This window comes from Castor canadensis, chromosome 5 (genome assembly GCF_047511655.1).
Source record: "Castor canadensis chromosome 5, mCasCan1.hap1v2, whole genome shotgun sequence".
Classification (NCBI taxonomy): Eukaryota; Metazoa; Chordata; class Mammalia; order Rodentia; family Castoridae; genus Castor; species Castor canadensis.
The window spans coordinates 70,404,047-70,425,784 of NC_133390.1; the positions used below are offsets into that span (position 1 = coordinate 70,404,047).

At 41.4% G+C, this 21,738-nt stretch overlaps 1 protein-coding gene across 1 annotated transcript in view; it reads left to right on the forward strand.

Annotated features, from left to right (window-relative positions):
- Window positions 1-349: 349 nt before the first annotated feature.
- Window positions 350-21,738, forward strand: part of LOC109698956 (protein mono-ADP-ribosyltransferase PARP14-like) — a 36,895-nt gene continuing 15,506 nt past the window's right edge. The window contains exons 1-8 of the mRNA XM_074073283.1: window positions 350-609; window positions 4,299-4,429; window positions 5,173-5,206; window positions 7,775-8,017; window positions 10,840-11,076; window positions 12,909-15,184; window positions 19,421-19,657; window positions 20,193-20,414. Of these exons, the coding sequence (XP_073929384.1) occupies window positions 423-609; window positions 4,299-4,429; window positions 5,173-5,206; window positions 7,775-8,017; window positions 10,840-11,076; window positions 12,909-15,184; window positions 19,421-19,657; window positions 20,193-20,414 (3,567 nt within the window). The 5' untranslated portion in view covers window positions 350-422. The remainder of the gene's footprint in view (window positions 610-4,298; window positions 4,430-5,172; window positions 5,207-7,774; window positions 8,018-10,839; window positions 11,077-12,908; window positions 15,185-19,420; window positions 19,658-20,192; window positions 20,415-21,738) is intronic.

The window sequence follows — 21,738 nt, forward strand, 5'->3', positions numbered from 1 at the left end:
GTCCATTGATTGCCAAAAAGTTATCCCAAAGTGGGCAGCAAATATCTTAGGACATTTGTGAGCTGTTTTCTTCTCTTGTAAAAAGTGACTTGTAGCAAAAAGGAAAATGTCTGTGTTTGTTGAAGAGTCAGGTGTGGGCTGGGTAAGTGGCAGGCAGTGCTAAGATCTGAGATCGAGACTTGTATCTGTACACAGGTGGAGGGAGACCAGACACCTACAGCCAGCTCCAAAGGGTTAATTCGTGTTTGTTGTGGGTCTGGAGGGAAGGAGAGAACTGGGTGCGGGAGGGTGGAGAACACTATTCCAATCCTGGGGCAACTAAGGGTCAGGAGGAGTTTCCTGAAAAGGAAAGCGAAAGATGTAAAACTAACTTTCCTGAGTCAGGGCAGCCTCATCAGCCCGGTGGACGAGCCCAGCAGAGGATGGCCGCGTCCGGCCCGTTCCCGCTGCTGGTGGAGGGGTCTTGGGGCTCCGACCCCCCAAAGAACTTGAGTACCAAGCTGCAGATGTACTTCCAGAGCCCGAAGAGATCGGGAGGCGGGGAGTGCGAGGTCCGCGCGGAGCCCGGGAGCCCGGGGCGCTTCCTGGTGCTCTTCTTCCCCGAGGACGGTGAGGGGCGCGAGGGGAGCGCTGAGGACCAGGCCGGCTCCTTCTGCGGGGACACTGGTGGCCCGATGGGGGAGGGTGGAAGAAGGGTGGAGGAGGAAGTCTCCAGCAGTAGTGAGGGTAGGTGGCAGGGGTTGGACTCAAGAGCACAACCTGAGTACTGCTATTCCCCTGCGCGCTTGGGCGCAGCCTGGAGGAACTGTGCGAGTCAGTCTGTCAGTCTTTCCTGTCTTTCCCTGTTACGATTATTTCACTTGGGAAAGAAGGGGGCGAAGAAACATGGGAAGTCTCGGGCATTCTTCGTGGTTCATGGACATTTCCAGTGATTCTGGGGTCCCTTGGGAGGGGGAAAGGCACTGTTACCACATTTGGATGTGAAAACGCAAAGAGGAAAGGTACTGTTGTGTACCTCTGTCCAGAACCTGTTCTTGTCTCTTCTGGGTCTCACAGTGACCTGACATTCTGAGGTGATGTGGGTTGAGAGTTTTGAGCAAGGGAAAAGTTCCCTCCTAGCAGGCCTCTGAGCAGCTGAAGGCTCCCCTGTTCCCCACTCTGTCCCTGTTCAGGAAGGGAGGCCAAGAGCCACCTGTTACCTGCTTGCTCAGGTCTGCAATGGGAGGCCCATGGGATTCACAGACTTGGGATTCCAAGAAGGCCACCTTTTCCTCTGGGAGTTCACACACTGCTGGTGACCCTCAGGATGTAGACAATGCCACCTTCCTGTCCTTGGACTTGGGGAAGCATGTGGGCCAGAGGAGAGGCAAGGGGGCTCTGGAGAACATGCAGTGGAGCAGTGGAATGCCCCAGCAGGGCTCCAGAAAGGAAAACACAAAAGAGAGAGACAGGTTGAGAGCAAGAGGATGGACTGGGACAGGAGACCTGCTTGGCTCAGATCCCTTATGGAAAACAGAGTGCAGTGTTGTCTAGGAATTAATTTCACCAGGAGGGTGGAGAAGGGCTGCTGCCTAGTGTCAGTCATTTCCCCTCCATCTTTTCCTTTTCCTAGAGAGGCTCCCCACTTTGATTCCAGCTGTCACCTTCACCATGGACGTGACCCTCAGGGATTTCTTTCTTCTCTAGAATCCTTTCAGGAGTAGCTCTCACACTGGGGACAGAGGAAACCTGCATCTTAGTCACCTACAGGGCAGGTTAACCAGGCACACTGCCAGCTCTGTGCTGGAGATTGGGTACAGTGAATGTGGGGTAACTGGCAATCAGCCTGCTTACCCATCCCCTATGTGACTCTCCTTTCTAGCTCCCAGCACACTATCCCTCTCCCTCCACCCCCAGGCAGGTCAAGTGGTCACTCTTGTCCTTCCTCTCAGCACAGATGACTCAACGCTTACTAAAACTCAAAACTGTTAATAGTAGAGTTCTTAGGGCATGGAAATCCCCATCAATTTCAGGGTCCCTACCTGAGGAACAACTTTCTTAGGAGCAAGTTATCTAGTATTTTCTAGCAATGGGCAGCTTTCCCTTGCAGTCCTGATCTTTCCCTGAGAGAATACCCTCTACCCTCTACCCTGCATGCTAGGAAGTAGCCATAGCTGGTACAGGCCAAAGTGTAATATGGTTTTATTCACATAAATCTGTAATAGCCAAGTCATCTGAGTGAGTCTACCAACACTTCCTGAAATTAGTATATAGCAAATAGAAAGGAATAGGAAACTGAGTTTCACCTTTATATAGTTAACTGTATTTCTGAGGATTTTATTGGAATATGATTTTTTTCCTGTGTTGGTAGTTGAACCTAGGGCTCTGCTCATGTTGCCTAAGCATTCTACATCTGCCAAGCTACATTTGCAGCCCCTGAATAATATTTTAAGCTCCAATGTGTACATTTTATCATTCCTTATTAGTCATAGTTTGATACCTGATTACTGCCTAGGATCCCAGGGGTCCTGGGAGTAAGGAAACTCATCTGCTTAAATAAAATTAGATGTGGATGACCTGAGGTTGGTGCAGGAGGGAGACTGTCAATGTAGGTAAGAGAGGCTGGGCACAGAGTTTCTGTTCTTCCTCTCAGATTGACTTTCCCCTTGTTGGGGATCCCATACTGGTGTTACTACCATCCTCTCCTGGAATATCTATGTCTAGACATATTATACTTATTCTGAGAAGCTGCTGGCAGTTCAGATGCTTGGATGGACTTTATCAAAATCCAGGAAATAAAGGTAGGAATGCAACACAGAGGTACATGACATCAGAGAATGTGGCTTACAAACAGCTTGCTCTCAGCCTTCAGGAGTCCAACCCAGTCCTCAGTCCTGGCTCCAGCTCCGTACAGACCCGCATGAGTCTTTGTGGAAACATCTTCCCTTCCCATGAAGAGTGGAGTTAGAGTGCACTCTTATTCTCAGGTAGATTCTAAGGTCTGTTTCTGAGTGGGCACCCAGGGAAGGCCTGACTTGGCTCACCACATGGCCTCGTGGCTGGCCAAATTGGGAAAGCTATCATGCCCTCCCTTTGTGAAAGATTCTCAGCTCACACATCATCCCAGAGCCATAGCTCAAACAGCAGGGCTGTCAAAATTCCCTTTCTCCCTGACCTCTTTGTACCATCTCACTATGTTGGCCACACCCCCTCCTTTAAACTCACTCCTTCCTTGTTCTCCATGATCTGAAACACACTGATTTCCCTTTTCTCTCTCTCTCTGGCTGCTGCTTTTAATAATTACAACTGACATTTGCATTGCTTTTGAGGGCGTTACCCAGAGTGTTCACAGACAACATGTTGGGCTCTACAGAAGTTAAGATATTTCCTTACAGTCACTCAGCTAGTTTGTGAAATTGGAAGTCAACTCTAGATCTGACTCTTATGTCCCCTGTCCAGTTTTTTCACTGTAGCATACCTGCCTTATGTATGAATTCTCTTTTTACTTGTTTATTTTTGCAACAATTTCTCATCCCTTTTTTCTACTCCCCTTATTATCAGATGTCAGGCCCTTACCATTATAAGTAATGAAGTGGCTGAAATGGTTTTTAGCCAGATGCTTGGTAATCTGCACATGAACACCTGCATTAGCTTTCCAAAATACGGCTTTCATCATACCATTTTCAGTATGCCTTTTTTCCCAGCTCTCCAATTGGGATTCTTTCATTAGTTCACTGAAGTATAGAATTAATATTGGTGCCTTTTTGAGTGCCTACTGAGTATCAGGTACTGTACTAAGTTTTTAAAATTTTTTTCAATTTAATATACACAACAAGAGTACATTCACTAACCTCATTAATAGATATCATCATGTGAGTGTTTGGCAAAGGAAGCCTCCACCTCATGGCCAGAAGTGAAAAAGGGAAGAAGAGGAAGGGACTAGATTCCCAGTAGCCCCTTCAAAGGCATGTTCCCATGCCTTAACTTCCTCCCATTCAGCTCCACTTCTGCAATGTCCCAACACCACCTTTAGCACTATGCACTGACCACTAAGCTTTAAATTCATGGGCCCTAGGGGGACACTGCAGATCTAAACTATAGCACTAAATACTAAAAGGTATGTTCAAACATGAAATTCAAATCTGTGTCTGCTTATTAAACTTTTTCCATTTTTACTACACAGAGACTCCTTTGAGAAACTGGGTGGTGATGAAGTTCATAAATAAGAAAATACTTACATAAATAAAGATTACTTGTCATTTGGCCTTTGGGAGTTTTTGTTGTTATTTGTTTGTTGATTGATTGATTTGACATTTCAGTTCGGCAGGAAGTTCTGGAGAAAGAGAAACATGAATTGGTCTGGCCGGGGAAAGGAACATTCAAGTTAACAGTTTGGTTGCCCACAGGCCCAGATGAAACCACAGTCATTAAGGGGAGGACACCAGCAGAGGTAAGCAAATCTGAGGAGTGATTCAAAGGGAGGGTGTTCTCCCAAGGTGTGTGGGATGGGAATCTCAGTGAAAAAAACATGGTGGGATGAGGAGTGAAAATCAAATTGGAGTGAGAGTGGCTGCTAAGAGATTTGGATTGAGTGAGAGCACTGATGAGAAAGTATGAAATAATGAAGGAGTAGGCACTTTTTGTTGGAAAGGCCAAGACTTGGGGGTTACAATGATGTTGGTTTGGTATATATAAATGGTTATCTTGGCTTCTTTATAACCTAAAAGTTGCTACTTTGTTTTATTTCCACATCATTTTGAAGACAGTGTGGTTCATATTATATGTGTTATCTCCTCAGATGTAAAATGGGTTGTCAGATTATTGTGAGGATTAAATGAGACGACATCTATCAAACACATGGCACAAAGCATGTTGCATAGTACTCTCTCAATAAATGCTGAGGGGGGAAATCATAAGCTAAGCTCTTTTTCTGATTCAGGTCTTAACCCACACCCCAAACACCTGGTGTGAATCGGGGATTCTATTATTTAAGTCTCATTCTCACCAATGATTGTTGTCACTAGCAAGTGGACATGAAGTGACATGTGGCCCCAGATGCATTCAAAATCCCCACTGCAGAAGTGTTTCATTATCACTTCTGTTTGCCCTACATCTGCAGGCTGTCTGGGGATATTTTCTTGATGTAAAGAAATAATTAGTAGTATACTGATCCAGTTTATTGTTTGATTTCAGGAATCCAAGGTGAAAGAAGATGTCAAAGAACCAGGTAAAGTCTCAGTTGAGGTAGCTCCGACCTTCACCAAGCAGTTTTGCTGTCATTAAGGAAGTCACTTGGGGATTTTCCCTCTGTACTTGGCCTGCACTACGCTGGGCTGCATCATCTTTGTCTCTGAGCCATCTGTGTGGAGGGCAGACCCTGTGGGTTCCCTTGGGCTCAAGTCAGGACCTCCTCTGGGTGCTGGGAGATGTGTGTAGTTGAAAAGTGCCTGGAAGTTGACAATGAACTGAAAGCTAGGGCCCATCCGTGCCCAGGCAGCCAATGAGAGGCCAGGACAGGACGTGGCCATGGATGCTGTGTGGCTGAGTCCTTTAGCACTGTTTTGTGAACAGTGTGTGTCATCTGAAGCCACGGCAGGGAGGAGTGACTTCTTGGTGGACAGTAGCTCCCCAACCCTTGTGCAGAAGTGGGTGCAGTGTCCCCAAGGCAGCAAGTCTTCTCACCTCAGCTCTGGTGAGAAATAGCTAGAGCGAAGTAGCCTGTGGACTCTGGCATTCAACTCGTGGCTGGGCATTGCCCTGACATTTATGAAGAAGCAACTAGTTTCCATGGCTAAACACGTTGATACAAAGGGTAGGAAATGATGAACCTCGCTGAATGCACCAAGAGTGAGAAAGCGACACATACATCCAAATCTTACGGAAATGGCATTCTTAAAAATGTGTCAGCATTGTCCTCTCGTCTTGAAATCGTCATGAACATGTGTGGTTTTCTGCACCTTTCTCTTTTTCAAACTGGCATTAGAATGAAAGCTACTTTTACTCAGCAAAATGACTGGTTAGGGACGCATAGAGTTCACCTAATATGGATGTGCTCTTACCCTGTAGACTTGTGTGTTTTTCTTAAGAAGCCCAAGATTTTTATGAGATAGGAATCTTTTTTTTTTTGTCCTTAGATTAGTCCCACTCTCAAGAGTCTTAGGAAATAAGAATTTTTTTGTCTGTTTAGAAAAATTCCTGCTTCCTTTCATCAGATATGAAATTGACTCATCAGTTTCTAAGTTTTTTTTATGATTCCTTAAATTTTTACCATTTTTTTGGAAGACATCATAAGTGCTGTACTCTCAAGTTCAATTTTAGACCCGGAAGTGGCTTGATATTTGTGTATTTATATTTGCACTGTATTTCTGAATCTAAATTTTAATTGTCAGTGTTCTTGTAGTTTTATAGATTTTATATGAACTTTGTTTTAACTGATTTGCTAGTGTTGTTGCAAACGTGCTTCAAACCCTGAGCATATTCTCAATGGGATCTTGCAGTCCCTCTCTACCATGGAATTTTCATCATCCTGGAGATCTTAGAGCCATTTCTAACAGGTTTTTACGTGACCCAGACTCTAAGGGTAGCAGGCAGGTGGGAAGCTGGGTGCTCTTCAGTAGGTCCTTATGTTGGCTCCTTACAGGGAGGAAGAAAAGACAGTTTCAAAATAGAGCAAAATATGTGTGGAGGGTAGTTACCTAACTCGTCCTAAATCTCAAGCATAGGGAAGCAGAGGATTGGGCATACCTGAAACTCAATGCAGAATGTTGAAAACTCAGAAGTTTGTAGGAGTTGACAGACCAGGGCCTGGCCCACACCAGCAAAACCAGTGCCTGGTGCCAGGCTAGGCTTAGTTAGGCTGGGTCAGAAAGGTGAAAACCAAGAACTGGAAAAATCTTGCAGAAGAAATAAGGGCAAAGACAGAGAAATGCTGGTCATTTGTGGTCAGCAAATTCTGAAATTTCCTCATCCTTATCCCCAATGTAGACTCCATTTTAAATTCTAGCTCTCTGTTGGAAATCAGGGCCAACATATTTGAATCCACCTGTGTCTTCTTCCTCCCCAAACTAGTGCCCTTTTGGCTTCCTTGTGTTTTTTGAGGTACACAACCAATTTGTCCTTCACATTCCAGGAATTTTAGGCATCTCTCCTTTTTAACCTTTCATATATCTTGATCACTTAGTCCACTGTTCTCATTTTATAATTAACAGACTTGCCCAAAGGTCACTTCACTAAAGAGGAGCAGCCAGGGATTGAAGACATATATGTTCGTCCGTAGCCCAGTACCTGTTCTAGTTGGTCACGCCTATCTCATTTAATACTGCTATGTTGACAGTTACTCCTTAAGCTATTTTTTATTTAGCATGAGTGTGTGCACATCATCAGATATTCTTGTAGTAGTTCTCCAATTCAGCAAACATTTACTGAGGCTCAGCTATATACCATGTGCCAGGAATACAAGGATGAACATGCTTTGATCTTGCTTTTAAGAAACTTAGTTCTGTAGTTAGAATGTAGTGCTGTGATAGAAATAAATGTCAAGTGCTATGAAGGATGAGGCAGGCTCCTTGGAGAGACAAGACATAATAAAACTGAGCTAGTAGTAATAATAAATAATAGACGATTAAATGCTACCTTTTATTTTTTAATTCACTAAAGCAAAAAGCTATCCAAGAACTGCTTTTAGTTGAGGTAGCCAAGTCAGAAAAGAAAGGGGTCAGGTCTTAGGATAATTTACTCTGCTAAGACCATGATAGATGAATATAATATCTTGTATGTCTTGTTTCCCAAAAACCAGATGTATCAGAAGAACTGGATACAAAACCTTCTCTCAGTAATACATCAAGAAAAATGGAAGACATCCCAAAAGAATGTGAAAATGTTTCTTCTTTGGTGGCATTTGAAAATCTCAAGGAAAATGTGACTGACATGATGTTAACCTTACTAGTGGAGAACATAAGTGGCCTGACCAGTGATAACTTTCAGGTGGAAGTCATACGAGAGATTGATGTTGCTGTGGTTACCTTTCAAAAACATACTGGTGAGCTCAAGTGACATTCCATTTGATAGTCCTCTTTGTATAACGTTTTGGGGTTGGGAACACCCAGTTAATGTAACATCTCTGAAAGTGTGACTCTTTGGAATATGTTTAATACATTGACCTTTATTTATGAGTTCTCGTGTGTGCATGTGTGTGTATGTGTGCATGTGTGTGTATGTGTGCATGTGTGTGTGTGTGTGTGTGTGTGTAAAAGGAAGAGAATAAGGGACAGAGAGAGAGAAGAGAGAAAGAGAGAGGAAGAGGGAGAGAGAACACTCCAATAGAGGTCTAAAGTCTAAGGTTATTAAAGTGATAACAAGTAAGGAGTCAGCATTTTCATGTGTTGCCTCACTGGGAGGAGTAAATATTGATCTATTTACAGCTGGACTTACTGGGAGGTAACAATATTAACAACCACACATACACTTACTGTAAATCAGGTACTATGCTAGGTTTTTACAAGTATTAATTTATAAGTGTTAATTTATTTGTCCCTTTCAACAACCTTATGGAATTACTTACTATCCCCCAATCCACACTTGGGAATACAGAGGCACAAAAGTGCTCATAAATGGAAGAACCTGATTTGAATCCAGGCAGCAGACCTCTACAGCCTGTTCTCTTACCCACTTTACCATATTTACCTAGTGATTTCTAGTCATTCACATATTCATGGATGAGTTAAGTGCATGTGATGTAGAAAACAGTGCTCTTTAAGGTCATTGTCATGAGGAAGAACATCTCCAAGTAAAACAAGGGACATTTCCAATTCCACACCCTTACTGTCCCATGGCCATGGCAGTGGAATGGTAATTAAAACACAGATCATGCAGTCAAAATCCTAGCTCTGGCATTTAACTATATGAGGCTGGCTAAGTTGCTGACTTTTCTGGGCCTTACTTTCCTCCTCTGTGAGCTGGGGGATAATAATACCTACCAAGTTTCTCTAGGATCAAGTGAAGTTATGTTTGAAAGGCAGTTAACATAGTAGCTAAGACATAAGGATTCAATAAAGGAAGCTATTCTTATTTCAAGCTTATTATTATTTCTTTTAAGGGAAAAATCTAAAGATGGACTTGCTTTTGTTCATTGATCAAAAATCTTGCCAGGTGCCAGTGGCTTATGCCTATAATCCTAGCTACTCAGGAGGCAGAGATGAGGAGGATCATAGTTCAAGGCCAGCCCCAGCAAATTGTTTGTGATACCCTATCTCAAAAATAGCCTCAAGTGGTAGAGGACCTGCCTAGCAAGCATGACACTCCAAGTTCAAACCCCAGTACCTCCAAAAAAAAATTTTGAACTTCTACTGTGATAGTCAGGTTTCTGTTACTATAATGAGTACCTGAGATCATCAGCTTATGAAGACAAATGATTTATTTTGTCTTACAGTTTTTAGAGGTTGCAGTCCATGGTCAGTTGCTCTTGCCTATGGTAAGGCATCACAACATGGTGCCAGCACATGGCAAACTGCTTATCTCACGACTGAAACAGAGAGAAGAAGGGGCAAGGTCACCCTATGCCCTTCTATCCCACCCAGTGATTGGAAGACCTCCCACTAGGCCCTACCTCTTAATGTTTCCTCCACTTGCCAATAGCACCAAGCTAGAGACTAAGTCTTTAGCACATGGGACTTGGGGAACATTCTAGATCCAAACAATAGCACCTACTATGTGCCAGGCACTGGTTTAGATGCTGTGGGCACAAAGATGAATAAATCATATTTCCTGCTCTTGAAGAACTCACACTCTGGGAGCAGAGAGGAAGCTCCTGTGTAAGTGAATAATGAGAAACTATGATCTCAGCTATGAGTAACAAGGTGCTTAGTCCTCCTCTTCTCAAGTCTGTACACCAGAAGGACCAGTTGATTTTGCCCAAAATGTACTAAGCTATTCCAAATGCACTAAGCTGTTTCCTCTGTCTCTGTCTTTTACCTTATCCACCTGGTAAACCCCTCTCTATCATTCAAAACCCAGATCAGAGACCATGTACAGTGCAAATCCAAGTCTGCTTCTCAGTGTTTTTCCCTTATTTGATCCCATGAGAGACAAATTTTTGCTTTTAAGACTTCTTCCTTCTGGATGAGAAGCTGGCAAGGACTTAGATTCATACCTGTATTCCCAAACCCTCACACAGTGGTACATCATGGGCCCACCATCAGTCTTTATTAACTTGAAAAAAGACATGAAGGATGAACAAAGGCAAGATTAAAAAAAGTTGCAGAGGGCTGGGGATGAGCTTGGTGGCAAAATGTTTGCCTAACATGACAAGGCATCTATCACAGCAAAAAACAAAAACCAGCAAAAAAAAGTTGGAGAAGGGCATTCCAGACACAGGAAATTAAAAATAATGACTGGCATTTGTAGCAACATGAAAAACAAAATGAATGGCAGGGAAGAACCAAAGGTGATGCTTAGAAATTTGTTTGGAATCTAACAGTCAATGGCACTATGAACCTGCCTAAGGAGCATGGTCTCCTACCTGCAGATAAGGGGCCACTGAAGGGTCTGAGAAAGGAATGAAAGGAGGAGATGTATTGTAGAAAAACACTCAGGGGGTGGCCACAACTATGACCTGAGAGACATAGCTCAGTGGCAATAACAAGGTGAGACATTTATATGTGTATCTCTCAGAGACAGGGAGTTTTAGGCATGTGTGTTTTCATGTAGGTATTAAAATCTTATGGCAAATTAGTAGCAATTTACAGGAACTCTACTCCAAAATGGAGTGATTAGCTTTCTCTTTTATCTCAGTTAATGATCATACCATTTCTTCTATATAATATAGAAATATAAGCATGAATTTCTGATGTTTTTCTTTTGTAGATACCATGAAGTTTGTTGATGATTGTACCAGGCACCATTCAATTAAAAAACTTCAGATTTCTCCAAGACTTCTAGAAATAACAAAAACAATCAAGGTTGAAAACCTGCCACCTAGTGTTGATGACTACCAGTTACAGCTTTTCTTTGAAAATCCTTTTAATGGAGGAGGAAGAGTTGCCAGTGTTGAATGTTTTCCTGAAGAGAGTTCGGCTCTGGTTGAATTTTGTGACAGAAAAGGTAACAGCTCTCAGCCTCACACACCTGGCATGAAGTAGACTATTTTAGCAGGTCTGGTGCATTTTGCTTGTTTATCCATATGATTTTGTCAGAAATTAAATTAGTCATCTGTACACTTGGGATATGATGTTTAATGAGGGCAGCAATTCAAACTTTAGAGAAGAAATACCTAGTTTTGAAAGAGAAGGGGAGATTCTCTAATGGGTCTCCACCTATGATTGACTGAAAAATGTATCATTTTTAGAACCATTAAATTACCATAGATGAAAAAACAATTTGATTTTAGCCATTGACATAAATTCTCAAATTAATTCCAAGAAATTTAGATTAAAACATACATATGTAAGAGTTCCTGTAAAGTTTTGCTATTTTGTATTGTACCTGTGTGTGTCATCACGTATTATTCTTCCTCTCTACTAACCTGATGTTGCCAGGATGGAATTGCTAGGCATATTAAGGTATGATGTCAGTGGTTCTTGAGTCAAACAGACCTGAGTTTGAATCTTAGCTAAACTGTGATCTTGGGCAAGTTTCTGTAACCCACCAAATCCTCTGTTTTCTTATCTATAAAATGGGTATCACATTAAATTTGCTACCTTAGAGAAATGTTAGCATAATTAAATGAAATGGTACCTGCAAAGTTTTTTGGCACAGGGCTCTGCTCAGTATTATCTATTATCCCTGTTGCTGCTATGGCACAGAGCCTCTTTTAGGCCTTTGATGGTCATATTCTTTCCGTCATGCCTGACACCAGCCCTAGCTCCCAGCCACACATAAGATGAGCTTATTTTAACCTCGTTCACCATCAAAGCATTTTAATCCAAGTATTATTGGGATTCATTCTTATCCCCCTGCTGATACTTCTTGTACCTGCCTAAAAGCTAACACAAAATGAGGAGGGGCTTGGAAAAGAAAACACAGACACACACACACACACACACACACACACACACACACACATGGTGGGGGCTGTCCCAGTACACGTGGCAGGAGGGAGATTGTAGCAGAGGCAGGAGAAGGTGCAGAGCTCACTGAATCATAGTCTCTGGCCTGGGCTCCCAGATGACCATGAGGACAATATTGGGTTAATAGAGGGGAAGAGCATGGGCTTTGAGGCTGACAACTGTTGAATATTAGCTCAAATATTTACCCTATTCTGTAGAATCCTGCTCAAGTTACCTAACCTTTCCCAGCCTCAGTGTTAGCATTTATGAATAGGGATGATAATAATAGTGTCTTTACCTCAAAGAGCTGTTGTGAGGGTTCCATGAATTAAATTTGTGTAAAGCACCTAGAATAGTGTCTGGCACATGGTAAACTGTCACAGTTATTACGCTTTTCCTTGTGAAAGTATTCATGGAATGTTAGTCAACTGTGAAGGCTTCATTTCTGGGACTTTACAAGAAGGAACAAATAGCATGAGACTCAGATGAATTGTACTTTAAGCACCGAAATATTCTTTACACTGTGTCAAACATCTTCCACATGCTTAGGAACACACTCTTATCTGTTTCTTAACATGGTAATAATACATCAGTGATATCAAAAAACAGAGAATAGAATTTAATTAACAGGATTTCAGCATAGAGTGATCTAGGGTAGAAAACAATTACTGCATTAAATAAGATCACCTGTGCACTGTTAATACATAACATTTACATCTCCGTACTGTGGGGATACTTCTGGCTTTTAAAAATGTCACATCAAAGTTCTATAAACATTAGGATTTCTCTCTTCTAGGATGGAAGTTTTATCTTCTTTGGTTTCATTTGACACATATCACATTGAGATTACTTTATTTTTATTTATTTTTTTATTTTTTGCTATTAAAGTTTGGAACACCGTCATCAAAAAGAAACATAACTTCAATAAGATGCCGCTCTCTGTCTTCCCCTACTACCCCTCTTTGGGCACGGCCTTGTATGGCAAGGAGAAGCCTCTGATCAATCTCCCAGAACCATTCCAAGAGTCACTGGATCCTGCCTTGTGGAAGTTCTTTCAGAAAGTGAATCCTCTGATTGAGGAGATAAATGATGAAATGAGAGGTTGTCACTGTGAGCTAACCTGGTCCCAAGTCAACAGTATGGTGACCATCAGACCTGCAGCCACCCTAGTCAATCAAAAAAGGCCGATGATCAAGACCTGGCAGAAAGATGCATCCACAGCACTCTCTGGCATCAGGTCTAAATATAAAGTGACCTCATTTAAAGTGGACCCAGTAGTGTGGGATGCCATAAAATATGACTTAGAAGATGATAGCATTTTGATTGAGTTTGATACACTTAAGGAGATTATTACCTTAGCAGGAAAATCAGAAGATGTCCAAAATATTGACCTGAAAATTAAGGAATTAATAAAAAGCACCATGCAAAAAATTAGAAAGGAAGAGGAAAGTCTGGAGGAAAAGGTGTGCATCTCTCCAGGAAAGTATTTTCTTTTGCAACACAGAGGCGTCCTGGAGCATCTATGCACAGAGTGCCCAGAGATGGAAATTTCTTATACTGAAGCCACTCGGTTCCTACATTTGAAAGGCCCCCGTGCAGATGTGTATAAAATAAAGTGTGAAATCCAGGCAAAGGTGTTTGCCATGGATCAGAAAAACATTCAGGTTTCTCTTGAGGTCTTCAACTTTTTACAGCAGGTAGACTGTAAGGAATTGTCTAAGCTTCTTTTTATAGAGAAGAAGATTCTTGCAACTTATGAGCTAAAGGGTAAAAGTGTTGTATTAACCAGCTTTTCTTTTGAAGACCTGGTACAAGCTGAGAAGCAAATGCTCAGTGCCTTAAATTATAAGCGCATTGAAGTTGAGGACAAGGAAGTTCTCAACAGCAATAAGTGGAAAAAGAAAATTCATGGCTTGCAAAAGAAACACAATTCCTTCATAAACATTGTGGTAACCAATGAATTAGCTGCAGGAACTCCGGCTGCGGTGACCATCACAGGCTGCATGAGAGAAGTCACTGAAATCCACAGCTTGCTTTTTGACTTCTTGGAAAAAAACATGAAAATGGAGAGATTGATTGAGGTGACGCCAACCTTGCTTATGCACTATTTAAAGGCAAACAAGAAGGACATCTTGTCAAAAATAAAGAAAGTAAATGTGCAGATAACTTTCAAGCCTGACAACAAACAAAAAGGCATTTTGCTAGTTGGCTCCAAGTGTGAAGTGCTGGAAGGTGCCAGCATCATTGAGAAAGTGCGGGATTCAGTCTGTCTTAAAACATTCCAAATTGATAAGCCAGGAGCCAGGCAATTCTTCCAGGATAAAGCAAGGTATTACAAAGGGGAGGTCAAACGGTTGTATGGCTGCTTCATTGACCTCCAGGAGAATGAAGAGCAGGAGGGGGGCAGCGCTGACGGGCACAAGTGCTTCTGTAAGAGGGATCTGGCCCCTGGCATCACGCTGATTGCACAACAGGGTGACTTGACTCAGTTTCCCGTCGATGTGGTGGTGAATGCTGCGAATGAGGAACTTAAGCATAGTGGTGGTCTTGCTGCTGCTCTCTTAAAAGCAGCTGGCCCAGAGCTGCAAACAGAATGTGATCAGATAGTGAGTATAGAAGGCAGGCTTCTACCTGGCAATGTCACCATCTCGAAAGCAGGAAAGCTCACTTGCCACCGTGTGATCCATGCAGTAGCGCCACGATGGAAGGCAGACGAGGCTCCCAGGTGTGTGTATCTGTTAAAGAGAGCTGTGGATATGAGCCTCCGTTTAGCTGAGAAATACAAGTACCGGTCCATAGCCATCCCAGCTATTAGTTCTGGAGTCTTTGGCTTTCCCTTATACCAGTGTACAGAGACCATTGTTTCATCCATCAAGGAAAACTTCCAATATAAGCCGGATGGACGCACCTTGAAAGAGATTTACCTTGTGGACCCATCTGAGAAGACTACTGCAGCCTTTGTTGAAGCTATGAAAACTATATTTAAAGATACCAGACCCAACAGAGCCTCCAAGTCCAAGACCGAATCCCTGTCCAACACTGCCTCCCATCACCGTTTCACAGTAGCAGCCAAACCTGTACAAATATCAAAGAAACCTTCATGTTTGGTGTCCCCAGAAGGACTGAGGATAATGTTGGTGACAGCAGGTGTGCAGAATGCTATGGTGAGTTTCTCTATTTACAGAACACCACCGGTGCTGTGATGCCTCTTAGACTGTGGCTGTCTTTGAGGGCCAAAGGAAGACAGGAATGGCGGGGAGAACAAAGGTGATAATCCCATGCCTTCTGTCCCTGCCTTGAAACTGGTTTCTTTAGAAAATTGGGCTGGTTATCAAGTCACTTACTAATAGAGATTGGCTCATTATTTGTGAGTAGTTAAAGGGCATTGAACTTGGATCAGAGGTTGCGAGTAAGTATGAAAATCCATAGTGAGATCATACATTTAGATGGCTCCCTATATAGTTTCATTATCTTTACACCTCCCATATTTTGGTATATCTAATTTGGTTTTCTATCATATTTACTGATCACAGATACAAAACAGAGTATGGGGGATACAGAGGACAGGAATCTTGTTAATGGAGTTGAGCAAGGGGGAGTTTGGGGCCAGAATCTGAGAGGCTATTAGCACCTATACCAGTTTATCTGCTGTTTATGGTTAGAGGGGTGTAGTGAACCTAAGGAAAGTCCAGGCATTAGGTAGGAACAATTCTTGTAGGCTGGATGTGTGTTGAGGAGGAAGGCTTAGTGGGATAATGTGATTTTTTTTTTAATATTTAACATGCTTTCCAACATGGGCTCTCACCAATTAGAACAACATCCATCTTACGGATGACCTGGATCCCTTCTACTGAATCAGGTTACACTTCTTCAATTAGAGGATTATGAGGAGTCCTGGGAAGAGTTTCCTGGTGGGAGGTGGAGTGAGTTGGTGGGAGCATTGGGGGCAGGGCAGCATAGCCCCTGCTTGCCAACCTACAACCATATTTCTCTGTACAGCAAATCTGCTTTATTCACAAATTTGTTGCACATGGTTGTGAGCAAGAGCAGTCAAATATTATAATAAATTTTTTTAAATGAAAAGAAAGTTCCAAAACAGAAGTTTTAAGTTCTCACACATGCATTATGCAGCTCAGTTGTCATGAGGAAGCTCTTAGTCAGGTCTACTTTATCAGCAGTTGTGTTAAATTCTTGTATGATCTTCTGAGTGTTTCTTGGCCCTTGATTTTATGAAAATTTGTCTCCCAAAAAAGCAAATGCTGACCCCAAACCAAGGTAAAAGTTGTAATCCTCCCAAGCCAAAAGTGTATGTATTATGCTTAATCTAAGTGATAAAGTGAAATTTTTATATTTGTTAGAATACAGAATGTCTTTAGAGGAAGATGGGCAGAGTTGTAGGAAAAATGAATCAAGCATCCACAGTGTTTGAGAAATAAGATCTAGTTTTTGGTAAACATTGTTAACGTTCACAATGATTTTTGTGACAGCAATGTAGCCTACTCCATACAGCTTCAAGTAATGGATGCTCAGACCTACTGTATGTATTGTATAGGTAAATTCAAGTAATTTTAGAATACTTAACTCCATGCCTTCTGAGCATTCTGTTTTCCTCAATGACTGTCTTCTTGGAACGACATTCCCACAGATACCATGGGTCTACTATATATATTGCAAAAGTGCCATCACCATAGCTGTGTCTTCTGGTGAACATTAGCCCCAGCCTTCCCTTGCTGGCTTTAGAGGGGCTGGGGAAGTACTCAGGCTGCCAAAAAGAGCATGGGGCACAGGATGGGTGAATGCCCTGCCTGTGTCCCAGACAGCTCTGAGGTCTTTCTGGGTCTACTTTTTAAAAGGAAGATTTATTAGCACAATACACCTAAAAGGAAAAAGGCATCACAACACAACACAATGAAGTTTGTAATCAAGCTTCAAAGTTTTATTCAAAAACCTCAATTGTCACCATTAGATGACACTTGTCCTTAAACACTTATCTTTAAACAGCACACAGCTGGGTATGCTTTATATGATATTAGATGGAGTAGATTTAATAAAACTGTTAAATGTTTTGCTATAAATTGTTTACAAGAAAGGATATCTTTTAGAATCTAACCAAAACAGTGTCCAATTCAATGTGATAGCCAGTGACACATTTTTATCACTCCAGAAGGAAAACTGTGTCCAATATCAGTCACTCCCATTTGATCTACCCATCAACCACACCTCTCTAACCCTAGGCAACCACTAATCTTCTATTTTTCTACAAATTAGACTATTCTGGAAATTTCATATAAATGAAATCATACAATAAGTGATCTTCTGTGACTGGCTTTTTTCACTGAGAAGAATATCTGTAAGATTCATCCATGTTGTAGCATGTATCAGTACTTCATTGCTTTTTAAAACTAAATGATATTTCATTGTATGGATATATATTTTGTTTACCCAATCATCAGCTGGTAAACATTTGAATTTTGAATTTTTTATACTCTTTGACTTTTTTAGTGGGACTGTGATTTCAACTCAGGGTCTTGTTCTTCTTGGAAGGCCCTCTACCACTTGAGTCATGCCTCTAACCCTTTTGGCTTTGATCATTTTTTGAAATAGGGTATCATATTTATGTCTGGGCTGGCCTAGACTGTGATCCTCCTATGTACACTTCTCACCTAACTGGGGTGACAGGTGTGTGCTACCATGTACAGCTTTTTAGTGATTGAGGTAGTATCTTGCTAACTTTTTGCCCAGCCTGACCTCAAATCATGATCCCCATCTCATAGGTATGTACCACTGCACCCAGCTTACACTTTCACTTTTATGAGTACTGTTTCTATGAGCATTTATTTACCAAATGTGTATTAACAACTATTTTTGATTCTCTTGAGTGATGTCACCTAGGAGTGACATGACTGAGTCATGTGGTAACCCCAGGTTGGACTCTGAGGAACCAGTAGGCAATTTCCCAAGTTGTATCATTTTATATTTCTGTTAGCAAAGTTGAGCATTACAATTTCTTCACATCCTTGTTAAATCTTATTTTTATTTGTCTTTTTTATTATAGCCTGCCTAGAAGTGTGAAGTGATAGCATACTGTGGTTTTGATTTGTAGTTCCCTAATGACTAATGATATCAAGTGTCTTTTCATGTGCCTTTTGGCCTTTTAAATATCTTCTTTGAAGAAATGTCTATTTAGATCCTTTGCCAACTTTTATGTTGGTTGTCCTTTTATTGTGTTGAATTGTAAATGTTCTTCATATATTTTGGATACAGGTCCATTATTAGATATGTGATTTGCAAATGTTTTTTCATATTCTGTGGACCAAGTTTCCTCTATTTCACGTTGCTGCATTTTAAAAAATATTTTTGTTTTAGTTTAAAGTAATAAACTGGAAGATTAATTTGATTTCTCCTTACAGTAAACATAAGCAGTAATTGCAAGAATAATGGCTAACGTTGACTGTTACTTTGTGTCAGACATTGTGCTAAGTGCTTTACCTGCATTTTCTCATTCAATGTCATGCAGTAGATTCTAGGGCATTATTCTCACTTCACATATGAGGGAATGACATTTAGAGGGGTTGAGTAATTTGCGCAAGTCCCACAGCTAGCAAACAGGTAGAGCAAGGATTGAAATTTGTCCAGATTCTTAACTATTGCAACATTCAATATCTTGAAAATAATTTTGTTTCTCATTATAAAAACCAAACAAATAAAGATCATGCTCTTTTGCCCAAGAGGAATGGGAATGAGTTCTGTTCCTGGTCCCCCTGACATGAACATGAAGATGTTCTTTCCATTCCTTTTCCTCCCAAGGTGTGTGGCTTCCACTGCCACAGTAACTACTGTGCTTACTCCTCAGAGACCCACGCAGAGGGACACATTTCTTCTCCTCTCTCTTCTCCGCCTCTCTAATCCAGCCTGATTATCTGCTCACATGTACTCCGATGGAAAAGCTTCCAAGGTTGTGGCTTGGCACACAAGGTGGGCCATCTGCAGTCTACTCCAGGGCACCATGTCTACCCTGGTGGCAGAAGCTCTCCATCAGCTCAGACCAACGTGCTCACAGCTCCCAATCCACCATGAGTAATGCAAGCCATTCCCTGGTGCTCTCTGCCTGCTGCAACTATTCCCATTTCTCAGGCCCCACATTGCCCATGGCATCTTCACCAGGCATTGAAGGGCCTTCTTCTGAACTCCTCAAGTTATCCCATGCCATTTACAGGTTCTTTTTTGAAAGCTCTCTTTTTCCCTGGAGCTTTGCTTAAATAAGTGTCTAGCAACCCTTTGTCTTGGATTGGTATTTCAGTCTCCAAAACCTTAATCATCTTCATTGTTCCCCATTGTGCCAAGCTCAGTGGCTTCAATGAAGCCATGGATGATGAATGCCTTCTGGTTTTGTATTTAAGACCCAGGTCATTGTCAATTCTGTACCCTTGGATCTTGGGCTCCAAGGAGGGCCCCTTTCTCAGGCCCTCTTGGAAAAAGCTGGGCCAAAGCTCCAGAAGGAGTTGGACGCCGCTGGACAAGGAGTCACTGTCAATGTGGGCACAATTCTCCAAACCAACGGTTGTAACCTGCACTGCAGTCATGTGCTTCATGTGGTGGCTCCAATTTGGGGAAATGACAGCACATCTTCACGACAGGTAGGGCCTGTTTTTAAATTCTCTAGGACCTGGGGTAATATTTGGATTGTCCTTTCAGTATTCTCTAGGTTAGATGCTGTCTACTTCTCTTCTGTAGTAATATCACATTTGAGGCAGGTTCCATCATTATGGCCATTGCTTTCAGCTGTGGCTGACATCTTGCTGGGCTAGTTAATAATATAAATTTATTATTGTGCTCAGTAACTACTGGGGTGAGAAGCTATTGAAAATTTTCCTACATTAGTCAGAAAAGTGAGGCAATGCCTGAAAATGGAAGACAATGGAGAACAAGTACATTTGTTGCTTTTCTGCCTTCCTTCATGACAGAGTGAGTTTGAACCATCGTACAGAGTCTCCCACATTCTCTTTTCCCTTTCCTTTTTTCCTGTGTTTTTCTTTTCTCTTCTGACCACTCTTAACCTCTATGGATAGCAAAATAGACAGAACAGAGATCACAAAGTTTATTAATTCTTGTTCTTGGTTCTAACTCTCATTTCTAGGCAAGACATATACAAATGTGCTTTGTGCTTTTCAGATCATGGAAGACATAATCAGAGGCTGTTTGGAGATCACTGAGAAATTATCTTTACAATCAATTGGGTTTCCAGCAATAGGAACAGGAAATTTGGGATTTCCTAAGCCTTTATTTGCTGAATTAATCATTTCAGAAGTGTTGAAATTTAGCAGCAAGAATCAACTGAAATCTTTACAAGAGGTTCAATTTCTGGTGCACCCGAAAGATCATGAAAATATCCAGGTACAACCTTGACTCATTTCTGATTAATTTCACCTGTGTGTGAAAACTAATGTTCTCAAAAGTCTTCTTGATCTAATAAGATGTGTCCTTCATGTATTTCTCATATAGGAAAATAAAAGAGTAGTTGACCAATTGTAACACAAGTTTCAAGAAAAATTATCAAAAAAATTAAGTTTTATTCAGGAAAATTTTAAATACATAAAAAGTTGATTATTCTAATTAACTTCTTCATATCCATTATTTGGATTCAACTGTTATCAGTCCATAGACAATATGTTTTATCTCTATCTACACTAATTTATCATATTACTCCTTTTTGCTGTCATTAGTGAGACTGGAGTTTAAACTCAGGGCTTTGCCCTTGCAAAGCAGGCAATCTACTGGTTGAACCACACCTCTAGCAGGTCATTTTGGAGATGGAGTTCTCACAAACTATTTGCCTGGGCTGGCCTTGAAGCATGGTCATCCAGATGTCTACCTCCCAAATAGCTAGGATTAAGGCTTCAGTCACTGGTGCCCAATTCCCTCTCATATTACTTTGAAGCAAATCCCAGACATAAATATCAGCAATTCATTTCATTTCATTAAAATTTCTTTTCTATACTGGAAGTTGAACCCAGGGTCTCTTGTTTGCTCAGCTAACACTCTACTACTTGAACTACAACCCCACAACTCCCAGAAATTTATTTTAAACAAGGATTTTTTTAAAAAGGTAACATAGCTGCAGTATTGTATCATATCTAAAGCAAATATGGTAATCAATCTTTTTGTTTGATCATTATAAAGTCAATGTTCAAATTTTCAACTGTCTCATTAGTGTTTTGTCTTTACTACTTATGTTTGAATCAGAATCAAATAAAGCTTCCATATTGTAATAGTGGTGACAGATTCCTTAAGATTATTTTAGCCTATAGGATTCCTTTCCATGTGCACCACCTAGACATGATAATACATAATATAAAAGCACAGTTGTGAAGATGTCAGGATGGATACAAATAATTCCTGTTCCTATTCCTAAAAATAAGATTAATTATAAGTGAAAGGTATAGTTAGAATGAATCAGCATATCCCATGTGAGTAGGAGAGTTGGGACCAGGAATACCAAAACCTTCTCAGTAATAATCTACCAGTCAGCTCATATTTACTGAACACTGGTTGGGGGTGAGTCCCTAGACTTGGCGATATGGGAGAACCAGAGGCATTTAAGCCCCTCTCCCTGTCCTCCAGATCTTCATAATCCAGGAGAGTAGATGGCATTAAATGTTTGAAAAGTTCCATGATATTGCAAGAATTTAACTAACTGATTAAAGCCAGCATCCTAAGA